At 32.3% G+C, this 21,002-nt stretch overlaps 1 protein-coding gene across 1 annotated transcript in view; it reads right to left on the bottom strand.

Annotated features, from left to right (window-relative positions):
- The window catches only part of LOC127700466 (ATP-dependent DNA helicase Q4-like), a 243,950-nt gene that overhangs the window by 10,619 nt on the left and 212,329 nt on the right, over positions 1-21,002 (bottom strand). Inside the window, exons 13-15 of the mRNA XM_052203957.1 lie at positions 15,229-15,366; positions 13,144-13,297; positions 12,384-12,520 (exon numbers count right to left, since the gene is read on the bottom strand). Coding sequence (XP_052059917.1) covers positions 12,384-12,520; positions 13,144-13,297; positions 15,229-15,366 — 429 coding nt within the window. The remainder of the gene's footprint in view (positions 1-12,383; positions 12,521-13,143; positions 13,298-15,228; positions 15,367-21,002) is intronic.

The raw sequence follows: 21,002 nt of genomic DNA, 5'->3' as shown, positions 1-21,002 counted from the left end.
CATAATTATTTGGACTAACATAATACTTTATCCATGGAAAATGGAAATTAACTGACTATACTGACAAATAAGACATATATAAATTGTACCGAAAATACAGAATTCAAACCACAAACGATAAGACAATATCCAACCGTACTTACAAAAGAAATATCATAACTAAATACATCAATGTTGGATGTATAAATACCGAAACACGTCATAAAGCAATTCGAATTCACACTCGGCAAAACAGTCATATTCGGGAATAGGTCACGTTCGGTACGGACGACGTAGATGGTAAACCACAATTTAAGACGTGGTAAAAATGTCGTTAGTTAGTTTAGACACAGACATATCGTATAGATCAACCAATTCGTAATGGTGTCCATAAAATTTACGGAGTGTCATTTTAAATCCTTCCCCCTCATAACTCTGTTGGAGCAATTTCTGCGCAAGGAGCACTCTTGTATATGAAGTCCGTATAGTGTGAACATGCACGAGCATAACGTATCAATTGAGATATGTAAACACCATACGACGGAGCAGAGGGTATGTTACTGCTGAGAAATGGGAAATTGATAATTGGGAAGTTGAAATCATCCCGTTTGTCATAGATTTTAGTGTGATATCGTCCATATGTGTCAATATTGAGGAAAAGAATAAGGTATGAAGCAGTCCTTCTAGTATCAGTAGTAACCTTAATTTGGCTTAAACATAAGCCAAAAATTTAAACAGACAGAAGCTGAAAAACGGGACCTTGTTGTTTTCCGAGCTGCACAGATTTGGAGGAAAATAAAAATTCAGTAACGAAATTGTTCCTACATGCAAATGTAAATGTCATTTCCCTAATATTGTTTTTGAAGATTTTTGGTGAAGTAACACATAGTCTTTGCTCACACTTCTATGAAATTATTGAGAAAACATATTTCTTAATTCCTTCTGGAAATCAGTAGCCTACAATAACTTAAAAAGAAATAAACTGTTATCACAGAGATATGTCTCGCTTTTTTGTAATTTTGATAATGCAAATGTGGAAATTATAATAGCAATAATATAACATGTAAGTTATGCAAATATTCAAAGTCGATGAACCATGATTGAAGGTACACGCCTAAACAATCTCCATGGAATGAGATGTGCCAATGCTAATACAACTGCATACCAAATACCATTGACTTATATAAGTCGTTCCCTTTAAACAAACCTCAACACAAACATTAACTTGTAATCTATGTAAAAGTTTCAAAGTAAATGAACCATGATCAGGGGTGGGGCTATATAATCTCCATGGAAACGATACTTGCAAATGCCAATAAATTTGCATACCAACTATAATTGACTTAACATTAGCAGTTCATCTTAAACTGATCTAATCACAAACTAATACATGTAAACTAAGCAAATGTTTCATGTCAAATAGACCATGACTGAGGGGGCGGGCCCAAATATTCTCCACGGAAATGAGATGTGCTAATGCTTATACAACTGAACACCAATTAACATTGGCCTACCACTAATGGTCCCCTTTGAACTGACCTAATCACAAACTAATACATGTTAACTTAGCAAAATTTTCAAAGTCTATAGACCATGACCAAGGGGCGGAGCCAAATAATCTCATTGAAATGAGATATGCCAATGCTTAAACAATTGCATACCAAATATCATTGACCTACCACTAGTGGTTCCCCATAAATTGACCTAATCACAAACTAATACAAGTAAACTATGAAAAGTTTCAAAGTTAATAGACCTTGACTGAGGGGGCGGGGCCAAATAATCTCCATGGTAATGAGATGTGCCAATGTTAATACAACTGCATACCAAATATCATTGACCTACCACTAGTGGTTCACCATGAACTAAACCTAATCACAAACTAATACATTGTTGACGCCGCCGCCGCCGACACAGGAAACAGCATACCTATGTCTCGCTTTTTGACTCCGTCAAGGCGAGACAAAAAAGTAAATTTTATTCACTTTGAACTTTGTCAATTATCTCTTAAATTGGTGTCAGTTATTGAATGTGAGTACGACGAAACTCTTGGTATCCATACCAGGAGCCTCACAACTAATCATAATTTTATATTAATTAAAAAAATTCGTTCGAGGAGCCTGGCGGCTAATCGTACGAATTGTTCGTTTGCGGAGCCACTGCCATATTTTTACAGTGAGAAAATTCAAATGTTTTCATTGCTGACTTTATACTCAAAAGGATAACATTTATTATTAACCTTACATATATTATAACCAGTTCTATTGGTAAATTCATTATCACTTGACATGGAATAATTCAGTTAATTTTTATTTAAATGCAAGGAAGGGTGAATAATCCTTAAAAATGACACTCAGCGGTGAATAACTCTATTATTCAACGATGAATAACCTTTTCATCCCCATGGTATTTGCATGAGTTACAGTTGGGTGCAGACCTAGCATGACATGAAGACGCGCGGAAAAAGTTAATGCGGCGTTTACTCATGTGTACTTCATGTAAACACCGCGTTGACTCTGCGTTACCTCCAAAATTTTAGTAGACATAAAAAGTAAATGGTCGTTTACTCTGACATTTACCTCAGCGTTAACCGGAAAAAGGCGTGTCTTCTAAATTTGATCGTAGTAAACGGGCAATAACTTCCGCGTTAACGTGAATGTGGTGCGTCTTCTGTTTTTTTGGTAAAAATTAAACGCACGTTTACTACTGCATGGTGGGTTACATTAATGACTGGACCAATGATAGGACAATGACAGAACAATGACAAGAGAGGCCAGGCCCATTTATTTACAGGGAATATATTGAAACTTTTGAATTTCATTGGATAAAGCTCTTTGAGACGCATATTTTGAGCTATTATTTTTCTAAATCGGACCTATGGTTCAAACGTTACGGGTGTTCCAAATTTCCAATTCATCCCCACTTTTTTATCCAAGATGGCCGCCATTTTATAGGCATTGTAGTCCATCTTTGAAGGCTAATATTGACTCAGATAGACATACCTTCAACACTTTTTGCTTGTTTCCTGACAGAGTGTACAATAGTCTATTATAATACTGTATAGAGGTGTACATGTTTTGCTCTAATAAAAAAAATAGCTATACACAAATTTCCATAAAATGCTATTCTCTGTTTTGCATAATAGGCCACGCTAGCCGTATTGCTCCATCAATTGACAAAAAATATGCAATGTATAACACATTCTAGATAGATTTTATAGTTTAACTCATTACAGATGGTACAATTATGAAAATTTGGACCAGTATGTAGAAGGACAAAAAAAAATAGGCTCTCTGTTTGCTCTCCCAGTCTGTTTGATATTAAAAAAAATCGTAAGGGTTTCGCGGAACCCAGTGTCTCGTCTACTTTTGCTGTTAATCGCAGGCTCAACAAAAATGAGGAAAAAAATCAATAAAAATATTCCTTTTAGATACTATCTTTTGATTGTAAGAAGCTTCTGTCAAAACTTGGTATAAATCCAGGATAGTTTATGAATCTAATAAATGTTTTAAAAACTTTAACTGCAGACTGTATTTAATGTTAACTGGAAGAAAAACTAAGTCCATTTATAAGTAAAATACGGATAAACAGGTACAACATTTTAACCAAATTTCCTTCTAGATACTAGCTTTTGATCATAAACAAGCTTCTGTCCAAGTTTGGTACAAATCCAGGATAGTTTAAGAAAGTTATTAAGATTTTAAAAACTTTAACCACAGAGTGAATGTATTGTTTCCTGGCGGCAAAACTAAGTCCATTTATAAGTAAAATACGGAAAAAATTTCATTTTTTTTTTAACAAATTTACTTCTGGATACTATCTTTTGATCATAAACAAGCTTCTGTCCAAGTTTGGTACAAATCCAGGATAGTTTAAGAAAGTTATTAAAATTTTAAAAACTTTAACCACAAAGTGAATGTAATATTTCCCGGCAGAAAAACTAAGTCCATTTACAAGTAAAATACGGAAAAACAGGAATTTTATTTTTTCAAAATTTACTTCTGGATACTATCTTATGATCATAAACAAGCTTCTGTCCAAGTTTGAAAGAAATCCAGGATAGTCTAAGAAAGTTATTAAAATTTCAAAAACTTGAACCACAAAGTGAATTTTTGTGGACGCCGCCGACGCCGATGGAATTTAGGATCGCTATGTCTCGCTTTTTCGACTCAAGTCGAAGGTTCGACAATGATGAAAGGCACCGAAGCTAATATTACAACAATAAGTAATGTATTGTATAATAGTGACACTTAAATGGACATATCTCAAAAAGTGTTTAAGATTCATTCATGGAATTTTTTATGCGATTAAAGCAATTATCAAAGCATGTTGCGATTTTCAATTTTTCCTGCTAAGAGCAAAAATGGCGGCCATTTTGGGTTCGAAATTGCCGCCATTTCACAATTTTTGTATGAAGTTTACACATTTTTTGGACCTGCTTTCTTATTTTTAAACTAATTCTAGCAATGTTTGCATCAAATTATTTGTCTTAACACAAGGCTTTAATTTTTTTAATGAATTGTGACAATTCAATTCATAATGGTAGCCATTTTGATTCAAAATGGCTCCCATTTCGGAGTTTTTCTCTCTCGATTAAATGTTTTTTCATGATTACTTGATCATTTCTCAACTGATTTTTGAAATATTGGTATCCAATTGTTTGTCTTAACACAAGCTATCAATTTTTGAATGTATTGTGACAGAAAATCTTACTATGGTGGCCATTTTGAATCAAAATGGCTCCCATCTGATGGCATTTCCGAGTTTTTCACTTTCGATTGAATGTTTTTCATCATTACTTGGTTATTTCTCAACTGATTTTTGAAATATTGGTATCAAATTGTTTGTCTTAACACAAGCTATCATATTTTGAAAGTATTGTAACAAAAAATCTCACTATGGTGGCCATTTTGAATCAAAATGGCTCCCATTTGATGGCATTTGCAAGTTTTTCTCATTTGATTAAATGTTTTTTTTTTATTACTCTGTCATTTCTCAATTGATTTTTGCAATGTTGGTATCAAATTGTTTGTTTTAACACAAGGTAACAAGTTTAAAATGAATTGTTGTGAGTTATTGTTCATGTTTGTTTTGTGGTTGTGGTTTTTGATTGACAGACCCTTCAGCTTTACATTTTTTTTCTGCTTCAACAAAGATACATAGTTCATACATTTTATTTTGTATTTTCAGAAATATTTCAACTTATACAGTGAATATTTAGATGAAATAGAGTCGACATCTGATATTTTCCATGTTCTCCAACTACTATCAATTGGTATAAATTCTAAAACTTTGGAAAATACAAAAATATTTTCCACCCTTATGATGTCATCTTTAACAGGCCAACGAAAAACAGTTTCTTTGAATTTGTACGATGTAGGCACTTCACGGTAGCAAAATTATTGTCTTAAACTTCTTCAACCTGTCCTGGATACAACCCATCTGAATATGCTATTGCAACAGTTTCACCCTTAGAAAAATTGGGATCTGCAAAATGATTTGGTTCTGACACAATAGGTTTTGGAGTTTTAATTTTAGAACATTTTCTTTTACACGATTTTGATTAATCAGATTCATTAATGCCTTTTCTTTTTTTGCTTTCTGACTTTCTGGGTTTTGACACGTCATCTTTTTTTGATTTTTATTCTTGTATTTTTTTTAAGTATTTTTTCCCTTTGTTGCATCATGAAATTTTCTCTTTCCTCAATAGTTTTTATTGTCAATAATGGTTCATTTGTGTCTGTTTTACATGCACTGTTTGCTACAGCTGCAGTGTCATATGAAACTGCTACATCAGAAATTGTTATATTAGCTATTATTCTTAAATTTGAAAGCAGTTGATTGAGAGTTAATTCATTTCCTTCAATTGAAAATTTAAATAAGTTTTTGTCTTCAGGATTTTTTTTCAAAACAACTTTTTGGTATTTAATTTGAACTTTTACGGCTTCAACTTTTTGTGAGATGCTGAGATTTTCCAATGCCCTTTCAATGTCTTTCTCTAAAAACCACTGCTCTCCATAAGTGTCAATATCTTCTTTTATTTTTATGATCGCATCATTTTTTCGTTGCTGTTTTGAAATAGCTTCATCTTTCTTTTTCTGTAAAATTTCTATATGTTTTTGTTGTATAATATGCTTTTGTTCTTTGTAATGTTGAAGCAGTTTTGGTGCATTTTCTCTTGCTATCTTGAACATTGTAGATTTGTTTTCTGCATCCAAATTTTCTAACCAATTTAGTGTTTTATTGTTAGTAAAAAGTATGATGCCTTCCAAAGCGATTGTATTTGCGTTTGGTTTTTCATGCCTAAGCCGATCTAGATTAGCAAAATCTCTTTCTGATACTATGTTGGTTGGGGATACAGTAATATAGTTTTCTTTTAATTTTTCAAAATTTGGCGAACTGTCAATACTAAATTTTCCACCTTGCAGATAGTCTACTAATTGACGGCTTACTATGATCATAAAATTTGTGCATAATATTTGTAATGCCTCAGCTGTAAGAATATTTAATTGTTCATCTTGAACATAAAATAATCGTTCAAAAATTTCATCCTGTTTTGTAAATTCAGGAAATAAAATTTTTCCTTTCAGTAAATCAGAGGAATCCCTTGAAAATTCATCTAAAAATTACCAAAAGTTAGCCACATACTATTAAGGTCAAGAATATGCTTTGCGCTTTCAATCTGTTTCCATAAAGGACCAGTCAGTAATTTGTCAATAATTCCCAATGCCCTACAACCAGCCAAATAAACTTTATTATTCACATAATGAGAAACACAGGATACAAGTTTGTTACTAGATTTTTCTTCAAAATATGTACACAAAAAATCTTTGATCTGATCATTATGGTAATAGACCGCTGCTGCCATGGAGAATAAAATGTTAATTCGATGCCCATAAAAGGTGGACATATGCAACTTTACAGGAGGAACGCAACTTTTTAAGTACGTTTCAAACAAGAAACCGTATCATGATTTTTTATCTGCACCAGGAACACACAGCTTAGTTGTCGCACGTATAAAGTCAGGAGTGCTTGCAACTCCCCAGTCAAATGTATCTCTCAAGATTATAGCTTTCGCCCATTCCTTAAGTGCTATTTCGACTTGTGAGCCAAGATTAACCAACACATGCAAATTACACTTGAAATGATTAATGTCGATGATAGACTTTTTGAGATCATCACTAAATGTGTGAACGTTCTCAATGATAAGAGGAAGACAATCTGCCCGCCATTTTTCCAGCATATTTTTGAGACAGTAATTTACGACATGTCTGTCTGTCATCATGTTCTTAACTTTTAAAAGAATTTCAGCTGACTTTTTGTCTTTATTATCATTATCCACCCCTGCTAAGTCTCCTAAGTTATCAAATATTTCTTTGATCATTGTGAAAAAAGAGACTGCGTTCCCTTGAACTAATTCAGATATCCCTACACTGAATTGCCCTGTGCTAGTACCTATTTGTAAACCGCCATACTCGCGATCCTTACGTTTTGTCCCGTCCGTATGAATAGTACATAAACCATTTGATGTAAGAATAGCATCGACGCTTTGGATTTGTGCCAAAGCCTTTGCTTCGATAAGCATTATTTCAGAGAATGTTTTTTTCGGTAGACGACCAACTTTAACACCAGCAAGTTTATTTAAAACTGTACGGACGATATATTCTACATTCTTAACACCAAGATTGGCTGACAGCAGGGCAGCGTAAACTTCGCGCACGGTATCATTATATTTTGCGTTTCCATAGGTGGAAATTTCTTTATTTTTCATTAACTCCTCTATAATTACTGGATATTCACCTCTTCAACAGGCCATAATTGTATAATATCAATAGCAATATCTTTTGCAAAACTTTTGAAAGTTGTAGGTCCATAAAAATTGCAGATTACATGGGCATACAACTTTTAGCACATGGAAAATTATATAAGTATCATAACAATACATGAATAAGTGTGCTTTATATCAAAAACTATCAAATCCAAAGTTAAGAATTTTATGAAAATAAACTTAAAATTTTACACTGTTGTTTTTAATGATAGTAGAATGGTCTGTATAATTTTAGGTGAAATTTTGATTTTTCCTTCCTGAGTTTTTCATATAAAAAGGGGAAGGGCAATTTTTCACATGCCACATTCACCTCGAATTTATTAAATTCTACGTAAACAAAACAAAATTGCGCCTTTTTTCATATTCCTTGGCCAGCATTACTGTTATATCAATACGTCCTTATAGTATAAAGATGTATCATTATGATATAGTAATCTGTCAGAAAAGCATAGTGAGGTAAAATTATACAGACAGTATGAAAAGGTGGCTCTATATTATATCAAGATGTCTTTGTAGTATACGACTTTATCGTCGTAAAATAGTAATATGTCTAATAAGTCAGAATAGTATGAAAAAGGTGCTCCATGTTATATCGGGATGATTGTATAGTATATAAATTTATCGTTATAAGATAGTAACATGACATAATAGTATAGTGAGGTGACAAAATAGTATGAAAAAGTTGCTCAATGTTATATTAAGATGTCTTCATAGTATAAAAGAATATCTTTATGACAAAGTAAAATGACAGAATAGTATGAAAAGGTTACTGCATGTTATATCAAAACGCCTTTATAGTATTAAAATCTATCTTAATGATATAGCAAATTGACAGAGTAGTATAATCAAATGTCGTAATAATATAGAAAATTTGCGTCATGTTATATCTCAACCACTAATGATATGATGATCGTTATCATAAGGCAGCTGTAGCCTTCCATACAGTGATAAATAAAGGCAACAGTAGTATTCCGCTGTTCAATAGTCATAATTCGATTAAGCAAAAACAAATCCGGGTAACAAACTAAAACCAGGGAAACACATCAACTATAAGAGGAAAACAACGGAACAACAGAAACACTGAACTACAACAAAAGCAAACGATATAAACGCAATCAAGTCATAATTTGAAATTCAGCCTAAATAGAAGACATATAGGATCTGATCAACCATTTTTCTTAACTACATACTGTAGTTTCTACGTTAGTCGAACATAAACTTATTACCATGGATCCATCGGTCGACTTTTGATACTTGTGTAGCTATATAAACAATAGTTTTGGACAAAATGTCTACGTTCCTATTGATAACTATAACATGCCTATTAATTATTCCTTATTATCAATCAGTAAAAAAACTTTTTTCGGATTTTATTACATTACAATTTGTAAATGTTCCAAGATTTAATGTTTATTTGTATAACCATATATTTGATGAGCTGGGCATATAGTATCGAAGAGTTTTGGCAGTTACTGAAAGCTATTTTAAAGCCAATAGTAACGAATAAATAAATCATATTTTATTATACACTTAAGTATCAATCAGTGCATATCCAACGGATTTAATATAACAAAGTCATGGAACAGTCTGAAATGGCACGAGCTTGTGTAATGAAGCCGTTGTAAAGGAGGTGCGGATTAACAAAGTGAGATACGCACGACGACACAGGTGATCCGTATAAGTCGCCACAGCTAAAGGCTGCTAGGCGACACAACTGATCCGTATAAGTCTCCACAGCTAAAGTCTGTCAGGCGACACAAGTCATCCGTATAAGTCGCCACAGCTAAAGGCTGTCAGGCGACACAACAACAAGAATTTACACTAAGATAAAGTTGACTCCAAAGTGTTGTAAAAATGAGTTACAAACACGTTTGTCATTGATGGTTCTAACCTCTGGAGCCTTTAAAAAAAACAAAACCGGAACAGAAAAATTAATTATTTGAACAAACTTGTTTAGCAATAGCCAATATTAATTTTCTGACAATCTGGACATACACCGAACTAATTCTGCAGACACATTCATCAGCATTGCGCAAACGAATGTTTTTCATTCGTGATTTAACCAATTTGTTTACAGCCGGAGGAAAAAAAATGTGCGGATTAGTTTCAAACGAAATATTAATGCAATTACTTTTAGACGTAACTAATTGCATTATGTCTGGTGTTGGTATTGAGTTAGGTTATTATATGCAAGAATACAAATTTAAATTGTCGGTAATTGAACTCCTTAAAATGTTTTCAGCTGAAATTGTGTTCTTCTTTTTATCTGGTAAATTGTACAAAGTAAGTTATCAAACTTAGTCTGACATTCCAATAGCCACAGGCTTATTGACGAACATAACTTTGCTTTCAATATAATATTTCTAAATTAATTGTCCTCAGTTTTTCAATAAAATTCTATTGTTTTCCACAAAACTGAACCACCATTGGTTTATATTCAATCCCACATGCTTGCCAGCGGCAAGACGAAACAAATTACAGAGATCAATTTAAAGTTAACAACGACAATGAATATAAAATATATACCCTACATCTACTATTATCAATCTATATCTTAAAACTAAAATAAAATGATGTGATGTGAGAGGGTAGATTATATAGAAATTCATCAATCCCAAGAAAAACTGCAACTAAATACAACTTAAAAAAGATCTTTGTTCTTTTAAACCTTGATAACAGAACTCCCAATGGTTGTCCTCATGTAAATGTTCTGACAAAATTGGATAACTTTTCCTTTCCTAAACATTGTTGATAAATATCATTTTCTTGAAATAGACGTTCGGTTGGATCCTTTATGTGGGATGGGATCTATATTTTCAGCTGATTCAGTAATTTTATACTAAACGAACTCGATGTAGATTTAAACATGTTAAAAGATTCAGCCTTTAATGAACGTAATGATGAGTGCCAGATTTGACTACATTACCGTTTTTAGAATTTAATAAGACATTTATGTGTTCAAATAATTATACATACATCAACTATAACATTTATGCCTCATTTATAGAGATTAATAATGCGTTTCATAGTTCTTAAACTGCCATACGTAAATTATTGGTCACAAATTTATTTGGAATATTTAAAATAGTTGAATCAATTTAAATGGAACCCATCTTAGGAATCTACCATTAATTTCGTTCTGAACATGCATGCAATATTTGCCACTGAACGTAAAGCAGCCAACAATCAATCAATCTACCATTAATTTCTGGTGACATTTTAATATTTATTAGAGATTATTATTCAACAAAATAGATTCAAAATATAAATACTAAGAATCCATATGTTCAAAAATTAAACGGTAATTTTTTATCTATGTTGTCCTTGTTTATAATATAAATATATGTACATTCTTGATTTATTTCTTTTTTAAATTTGAGCATTTCTGATGAATCTATTTGAACGTAACAAATGTTATCATTTTAATTGTCAAACTCTCAATTTACTGTGTCTAGATTCAATATATTTATGAAAGTTACGGACAATAAAATTATCAATTTGTACAACTTTAATGCATCTTCAAGGCAAGATTTTTTCTTCCACATCTGTAACAAAATTTGGCACTGGCAACATATTAAAACCGTAATGCTTGCCATTGGTATTTTGTATGAGGCCCCAGAAATTGGTCGCCATGCAAAGTCATACAAACGACATCATATGTTGGCTCCTCGACGCGATGGTTAAGGGGTTACCCAACACTCCCTCAGGTACTCTGTAAAACTCTTAAAGCAAACATTAAGATACAGATGCGAGTTATATTAAATTAAATGTACCTTGAAAAAGTACAATTGCAATATTTCATGGAAATAGACAGTACATGTAAAATTCATCACACGAAGACCGTTGGAAATAAACATCTCATTTATCATGATTATTTCATTGAATATTTTCTAATTAACAAGTCAAGAGATGACTAGCTCTTTACAAAAGCTATATGAGTATGGATGTTCTGAAACCTCATGAAACATCGATCAACAAGCTTTTAGATTTCGACTTTATTATGGACTATATCCTTTTAACACTAGTTATTTTCCAAGAATGGAAACTAGCTCTACATTTTTGACATTAGAGATTATTTTTTATTTAAGTATAACATGACTGGTGATAATATTAAAAAAATAAGCACCGCAATTTTAGAGTTTAGTATATTTTTTACAGTGTAAATATTTTGGCGTGAACATTTCACAAACAATCAAGTTGTACTCATTTTCATAAGTGCCTTTCTGTATTCTGTTTCAGCAAGAAAGTTGTTTATCATGTAACACATTATCGAAAACCAGTTTTGCTCAGTTACACCTACTTTGAACCTAAGTAAATTTTCAATTTTCAGAATCGCCTCTTTCAATATTTTTTCTTATCCAATGCCGAATACAGTATGTAGAAAATGATCGTTCTTTTAATATATTGGATAATAACTTTGCCACGTGTACGTCCACTCTCTTAATCCCAAGATGAACGGAAAATTTGATTCATTTGCTTGTCAAAATCTTGAACTGATACTGAAGTACCTTATCTTTTTCATTTATCATAAATACATGGATTACATAACATTAATGGTTATCAAATATTCACCTACCTTTTTAGCAATTTCCTGAAGCAAAGCTGGTCCTCCATAACATTGTATATTGCATGTTGAGTAGACATTGGTTAGATTCTCCAATTTCCAGGTTTCGTGTGGGTGTAACTCAAGATAACAAAATAAAGTTGAAATTCCTTAAAGGAATAAAAGGGTAAACTTAAAATACCCTTAAGATACCAGTAAAGAAATCTGATATGTAATTTTACCAATTGTAACATTTTGACTGACTGTAAATTTGTATGGCTGGTGATGCATGCATATCAGGAGATACTTACCATGTAGACACACCTGTTCTCGCTCATTTTTGAAGTTTATGTGATTCCTTCAGTTGTTTTTAAGAGTTCATGTGAATCCCTGAGTTTTTGTTTGTTACCTTGAATTTTCTCTTCCAAATCAATTTACTAGATTTGAACATCGGTAAACGACTGCCTTAATTCACATAATAATTTTCAAATTCCATCAGCCAACATTAATCAAATATGTCAAATCAACTATTGAACATAACCAGTTATATAAACATTGACTCTTATTCAGTTTGTTACGACGAAACTCCGTTAGCTAAAACATACAATGTTTGCTGTAACTTGTATAATTTGGACTATTTAATTCAACTAATATAAAATTGACACAGAAAAGCTGCAAGAACAAGCAGTTATCTAAGTTTTTGATTCGACCAACTCACTTTCTTCATTACAAATTTCTGATCGTGAAAATCAAATATCAAATAGAATAGAAATGGAAAACAAAGCAGTCATACCTTCTTCTTTGACATCCAGGTCCATAACAAGGTTGTCTATAGGAATGGCTCTCTCGTGACCAGAACACAGTCGTTTTGTTTCCTCAGCCTCTCCATCCCACTCATCAAATAACTCTTCAGTCTCAGCTAACGTTGCATCATCTGAAGTACTCTCCTTAAGCATATCAAAAATATTCTTTACGAAAAATAAATCAAAATAAATGTAAATACCTACGTGTAATTTCCAATAAAGTCTTGCAACAATCAATCAAAAATTGTAATTTTCACAAGTTTATTATCATGTGTTTTGTTTCATATCCATGATTCTGTTTTAAAAAGACACAACACTTAAAAGGTTTACAGTCATCTGAAAGCTGCAGACTCTAAATAAAGTGTGTATGTATATCGTGGCATCTGATTTCAAGTCAAATCGAAACAAGCAATGACCACTCCCTTACCCACTCAAACCATGTCAGTTACCCAGTTTGGAAATTTCGACTTTGACAGGAGAGACTTTGTCAAGCTATTAAAACGATACACTGGGTATATATTGCAAAATATAAGGCGACAATAGATAGGAAAAACACTTTTTCGAAAACAGTTTTTAAATGTCTCTAATGTGCGACAACCCATACTATTTATGTAGTTATGTAAATGGGCAACGAAAGCCAACTGATACATCATTCCAGTACTCAGCTGATCGGACAACAAAAAAATGCAAAAATTCATCTATAAATTGATGTTTTGAAACTTCACGAGCCTTCCATTGTTTTGATTGAATTGTTTCTTAATCCCTTAAACTAAAAACGCATATGATAAATTATCACAGGAGAAGAATCTACAGTGTTACTTTGGTCAGTTTGGCATTAATCTTAGTCACAAATATGGCCTTCTCATGATAGCATCAAAGCAAAAGCAACTGCTTTAAAAATATTCTCATTTTTTTTTTAAATTTCAAGTGAAAAGAATACAATTCAAATCAATGTTATTGTGACAAAAAAAAAAATCACTTTTTTGCCTTAAATCATAGTTTAATGAGAAACAATTAACTGTCAATATTTCACCAATTGGGCAAATTTAAGCTTGGTACTTCCATATATAGAAATGCATTGCCTTGTATCGTATCTTTTGTTGACTAGTATATCATATGATTCATTAATCTAGATACAGTTTGAAGAAGAATAGTCCATACCATTCTGTTTCAATTCCTATATTTCACATTCTGTTCTGACAGCTTGAGAGTCGTGTCATTCAGATTTGAAAGGAACTTTTTCTGATGAATTAAGCGATCAGATATTTTTTTCTATACACGTAAAAATTGAGATTATTTTCCGAGAGAATGTTTATTGAAGAAATAAGTGATACATTGGTCATTCTGTGAAGTCAATAAAAATTCATTTTTCAAATTAATTTACAATGTTTTTGCTTTGGTCAGTTGACAGACAATCAAATTGGAAAGGAAAAAATATATTGAAGGTGTTTAAGAGAATAATCCCCCTCTCCCCAATTTTTTTTTCATTCCAGAATAAAATCAAACAATAATAACATTCAAAGAAAGATATCTCTCAAGTTTGATTTCAATTGGTTCACCAGTTCCATAAAAGAATGAAGGTGGATATTTGGACCAACCCGACTCATTTTTTACCCCTTTAAGCTACATTGGATTTTTCATACCGATTTAATAGGTACTTTATAATCAACATCATGTATGCTTGGATTTGATTTGATTTCATTACTTTTATGGAAAATCTAGTTTTTGTAGGTTTTTAATATTACCTTCGACCTCGGACAATTATTAAACGATTGTTGAGAAAAAAAATGTCCTGCAAATCAGAAACAATATCAGGTTAATGCTGGTCTGTTTGTAGACAAAATCGCACCAATATCACTTGGAAAGGCATTGTAACTAACAGTTCTGTCAAGTTTGAGTTAATATCATAAGTTCAAAATGTAAGATGTTTAAGGAGGAATGACGGACACAGCAATGACAAAAGCTCACATGGCCTTCTTTCCATCATGTGAGATCCCTATCTAAAGAGCCTTATATGCGATGTGCTAGTTATTTCTCAGGTTTTCGTTTGAAGTTCATAAATAAATATAACATACCTTTAAAGCCTGTTTATGTCTGGTATGTACTTCTCTACATTTACACGGTGTAAAAACTTTCAGTACGAACTTCTTTAAAGTTCTATAGTCTACAGTGTTGGAGAAAGTATGTCTTCTTAGCTCACTTAAATCTTTCCCCTAAAACATGAAAGACAAACTAGTGTTAAATGCACCATCCATATCTTCTTAACACAAAATAAAATAGAATGAGTGTATTATAAAGAAAATTGTAAACATGGTATAGCAGACCATTCAGATCCTTCCCTGGTAACATCTCTCCTTCAACCCTTTAAAACGAAAGACAACAATGTTCACTTAATTTGTTACCCTAAAAATAAAAAAAAATAGTTAGTATATTCTCGCCACTAGCCTAAATATGCCCCCTGTAATATAAATGGAAATTTATTGATTTTTTTCTATGTATCTTAAAACTTTTCTTCTAATTATCTTCTGAGATTACTCAAATTTCTTCTTTGGCACACGAGTAAACACAACTTCGACATTTAAGTCTACTTTCAATCGCTGTGACCTTGACCCCTCATCTTAAATCTAAACTTCCAATTCTCAACATTAACCATCCACACAAGTTTCATATGTTAACCAACAAAGGAAACTTAAATAATTATCCGAAAACAATATTTCTCCCAAACATATTCTATATTAAGTAATAGCTATCTTGAAATTTGAGCTATTGGCACCAAAATCAATAGACTTATTCAGCTTTCCTATATCTTTCATGTGTATAAGTTTCGTTCCTATATAGCACGGATAACAAGGAATTTATTCAAAACATAATTGTGCGGAAAAAAAAATCAAATTTAATTTACAGCGCCCTTTAATTTGACACATCTGTCAATGATGATTTTCGTTCCAAATTAGCAAGGAAAAATCAAGATTTCATATGGAAAGGCTTGTTAAAAAAATCTATTTTTAGTAACATGGGCCCAGAACGTCAACCACATCAGTCCAAAACTAATAGGCCTTTTGGCCATCCCTATATCTTCAATAGGTTTCATTCATTCTGATTAAAATACAGATCATGTTTCCACGGTTCGCTTACAAGATTCCGACAACGTTTCTTCTTTTCTTTTCTGATAACTTTTAAATCAACCAATGAAATGTTTGTTTTCAATGTTTTAAAGTGTGTATCAATACGACGAAGTAAAATGGAGGATAGTCAGATCAAGGTTAGCAAAGCATGGACACACGATCTGTATTTTTGATCAGATTGAGTTTCATTTTTGATAAGCAAATTTAACTCAAAAATGTCATCCGGAAATCATTTGTTTCGGACGGACAAACAAAGAAACTACAATATTCTTCCGAATTGTTTTTTTTTTTGGTGGAGAATAAAAATTAATTCAGTATTTTTCAGATCGAATATATAATGATCAAACAGTATCAAATTGGACAACCTTAATCATAACCAAGGATTATGCAAAATAATACATCGGAAAGAACAAATACGTCTGTAACACCATGGTCGAAGGAAGTCCACAAAACACAAAACAAAAACCTTTCAAATCAAGCAACACAAATCTCACCAATAACTGCGGTTAAATTTATGTGCTCTGGAAGGCTTATCAGTTTCGGTTGAACTTATGTCATCTATTGTGTTACTAAGGACAATTAAAAAGCCGGTGATAAAATGAGATATAGGGTAATGTAAATAAATCCATATGTCATTAAACAGCTAACAAAAATAAACATTTAAATGTCAACGTATGGCCTGGAGATCATGTCAAATTGTATCGTTAATATGAATGACCAATGATTCTAAACAGAATATAATGAAAAAGCAAACATTTATTACACTGATTCCAATTAATTTAACCTAGTAATGCACTAGTGTATAAAGGGCAGAAGTATGTCTTTCTCGAGTTTATTAACATCTTCTATGTTCGAATAATAAAATCTTGTTACAGTATAAAATCAAAGTCTTAAAGGCTGTTAAAGCAATTGCTGCCTAGTTAATGTTTTTGTGACTTTTATTTTTCATCCACACGTAAAAGAACATAACCTGAGAGGAGTCTTATCTAGTGAGAAGTAAGGCTGTTTTAACTTTATATCAATATTAAAAGACTTATCCAGCAGAAAGTCATTTTTTTAATGTTTTACATTTCCCAGGGGGACGACACGTTTATCAGGCTAAAGGTGGAGGCAAGTTTACTTGTGGAAATGTATAACTTCCAAAAAAATCATAACAGATTATCCCCTTATAGAGTGTTTATTACTGGGCAATAATTTACATCACAATCCATGCACCTGGCTTCATTCTCTTTATTGCTTCTATTTTAATTTAGGTATATCATAATTACCATTCATTTGATGATTTCAACTTTCGTGACGCGAGTGTTCTACCGAACTATAGTTGTTTTATAATAATAATCATTCATTCATAGATACCGATTAAAGATTTGAAGATGGGACCGGCTTCTGAAATGTTCATGAAATGCACGTTAACTGTCGATTAACCTGGGAACTGGCTTACGTTTAATCACGTAAAAAAATTAATGCAACAGATTTTAAAATAAGAAATTTTCAGTTAAAAGTTTCATGAAGTCATCGTCAATACGCTTGACGATTTCCTGCATAGGATTGTAAATCAAAAATTTTTAAAACACTCGTGTAGTATAAAAGAAGTCATTCAAACTCCTGTTTGCTTCTTTACTTTTTCTAATTCTTCTTTCAAACGTCTTTCCCGCTTGGGCATTGTGATAGAAATACGACAAAAGTTTTATGGTAGTACTGCATCTTTGAATTTTGTCAATCAGCCATGCTTTTCTTCTTAGGCTGTGTAAGAACCTTCTTCCAGATGAAAATTCATCTGCCATGATCACGATTTGTATAATTCCGACATACAGACAGAGGAATACAACTTAAATACTCTAAACAAGTTAAAAATTTAGCATGTATGCAATGCCCAATAATCACGAGAAACAACGATTTTGTTCAAAATTAGTAACAATCATTTTTTCGTGTAGAAATTCACAAAATCGGGCAGGGCGTCTTAAAAAGGGCACAGGGAATCATTAAAAGGTCACACGGCGTCAGGCAGGAAAGGGCGGAAGGACCGTCCTGTGAAAACGATAAAACTGGGACACTGAATTGGGCAATGCTAGAAAGATCTATTTTAAACCATCCAATGAAAAGACGATGATCACGCATTACATTTAACCAGAGACATTACGAAACATTATAAAAGTAAATAAAAAGATTATTTGGGTTTAACATACGACAAACAGAAACACTCTTTCAGTTAAATGTTTTTGATTTTTAAAACTTCAGAATATAAAAAACAAAACTTTTTAATTCCAGAGAATTACAGGTAATCATTTTCAATTGCCTAGAGGGTCATTGTGACATTTGACACTGTCTCGAGAAGTAACCTTGATCAGTTGATCATTATATCATTTGATTACAGAATGGAGTCTATCAGTATCAATCAGCAATTGAGGAAACCCATAATAAATAACAGGGTCCGTAATTTCAAGAAAGTATTAAACACATGGCAAGTGTAATCAGAACGCATAAACGGTACTCCTTTGAATTTAAAACAAATAATGTGAGATAAAGATTACATTACTATAACGTGCGTAGTGATTTTACTATTATGTTATGAATGAACATTAATTTTAAGAATGAACAAGAGCAACTTGACCTCTTTCAAAAAGAAACACGAATTAAATAACATTAAACCGTATAAGGAATAATTCAGTCAAATTTTCAATATTAAATCAACAACTGGCATGATTCAATACTTTGTTGAAACATCTCAAGAACGAAATCACAGGTATAAAAATGCACTTTTTCACTCGGACTTCTACGTGCTTTGATAGTCAAACGGTTGTCCCCTTAAATACAAAAAAAATCATCTACAAGAACATATGTTGAAGCTTCACAAACCCACTGTTTTTTTTCCACTTTTCAATTAATGTATTTCATTAGAAAACATACAAAGGATTTTTAGAATGACAGAAGAGGAATCTGCTAAAAATTTTAGCTGGATCTGGGTTTCAAAGATGGCTATACGCCATAGCATTAAAGCAATTGCTTTAAAAATCAAAGCGCGAAAGCGCTGTAAAGGCAGTTAATTACAGGTTGTGTGTATTTTTAGTCCAGTTATATCATTATCTTGCATAGTACAGTGTACTTATCAGAGGTGGCTTTCAGTATTTAAGATTTAGAGTTTCCTTATGATATTGAACAAGTTTTATTAATGTCATATTCTGAGCACTATATGAAGGCGATTGTTCTCACTTGTTTATGAAGTAGTGCATTATGTCCAGTTTGTACCTTTTTTATCTATGTTTATAGTCAAATACTGTTTAAAATAGTTAGGCATTTTCTTTTTAGTAATAAGTAAATGTTATCAACTGTATTTTATTCAACTTTGCAAATGTGGTTTGTTACTGGTAAGTATGGATGATAGTTGTTTCATTGGCAATCATAACACATCTCCTTATTTATATAATGATCTATATTCAACCACCTCAGGTACAAAAAAATGTATGTTACTAAACTATGATGGGAAACCTTTGACTTCTTTCTTTTATATAAACTTTTGATTTGGTACCATAGAACTATGTAGAATAAATGTACATTGCAACATGTCAACTCTTTCAATGACAATACTTTTTTTAGAAACTATAACTCCAAGCAAAATTATATTTCCAAGTATAAAGTAATTTATGAATGAAAAAAGGAGTTCTTAATTAAGAAATAAACTGATTCGCTGAACGCAGCTGGATACACCCGCAGTGGTCCAACCCTGAACAGTTGGGGCAAAAATGGACAAAATATTCAAGCTTGATACATGTCTGAATTTGGATTGTAATTAAATATTTGACATATTATAGATTCTGAATAAATGTAGTCAAAGAACTTGAAATCGGTTATATGAATTGAATTTATATTCAATTAAAGATTTCTTGCTGTTGTGCAATACACTGTGCTGTGGCGCAATACTTAATAAATCTGTTGCCAGACTATAAACAAATAAAGTTCAATTTCTTCTCAATGTCATATTTGAAATTTATGAAAATCAATAGGGAGATTACATCAATAGCTATAAATAATTCACCAAAGTTTCATGCGAACTGCTTAAAGCATTTTTGAGTTGTTGTCCAAAAACTGGAAAATCGCCCCTTTTTTAATGAATAAACATGATAAAACCCCATAACTCAGAAATGTAAAATCTAAAATTTATAAAATTCTAAAGGGAGCTTACGGATTGATAATTTAGTCTTAGATGCAAGATTTTTTTATCAGTTGCTAGTGGCTTTGAACTAGCTGTCAGTAACTGCGAGTACTCTAAGATCTGTACTTAGTGTTTTTTTGTTGTTTGGATGTACAACTACCTGGCCACATCCACTTGTATTTGTATTTATCCATCTGATGAGTTAAGCCTCTTTCAACTGATTTTTATAGTTCGTTCTTATATTGTACTGTTACACCACTGTCCCAGGTTAGGGGGAGGGTTGCAATCCCGCTAACATGTTTAACCCCGCCACATTCTGTTTGTACATGTATGTGCCTGTCCCAAGTCAGGAGCCTGTAATTCAGTGGTTGTAGTATGTTTATGTGTTGCATATTTGTTATTCGTTCATTTTTTGTACATAAATTAGGCCGTTAGTTTTCTTGTTTGAATTGTTTTACATTGTCATTTCGGGGCCGTTTATAGCTGACTGTGCGGTATGGGCTTTGCTCATTGTTGAAGGCCGTACTGTGACCTATAGCTGTTAATTTCTGTGTCATTTGGTCTCTTGTAGAGA

Source organism: Mytilus californianus, unplaced genomic scaffold (assembly GCF_021869535.1).
Source record: "Mytilus californianus isolate M0D057914Y unplaced genomic scaffold, xbMytCali1.0.p SCAF_5, whole genome shotgun sequence".
Lineage (NCBI taxonomy): Eukaryota > Metazoa > Mollusca > Bivalvia > Mytilida > Mytilidae > Mytilus > Mytilus californianus.
The sequence above is the reverse complement of the archived record's forward strand: the minus strand, read 5'-3'. Positions and strand labels throughout refer to the sequence as shown.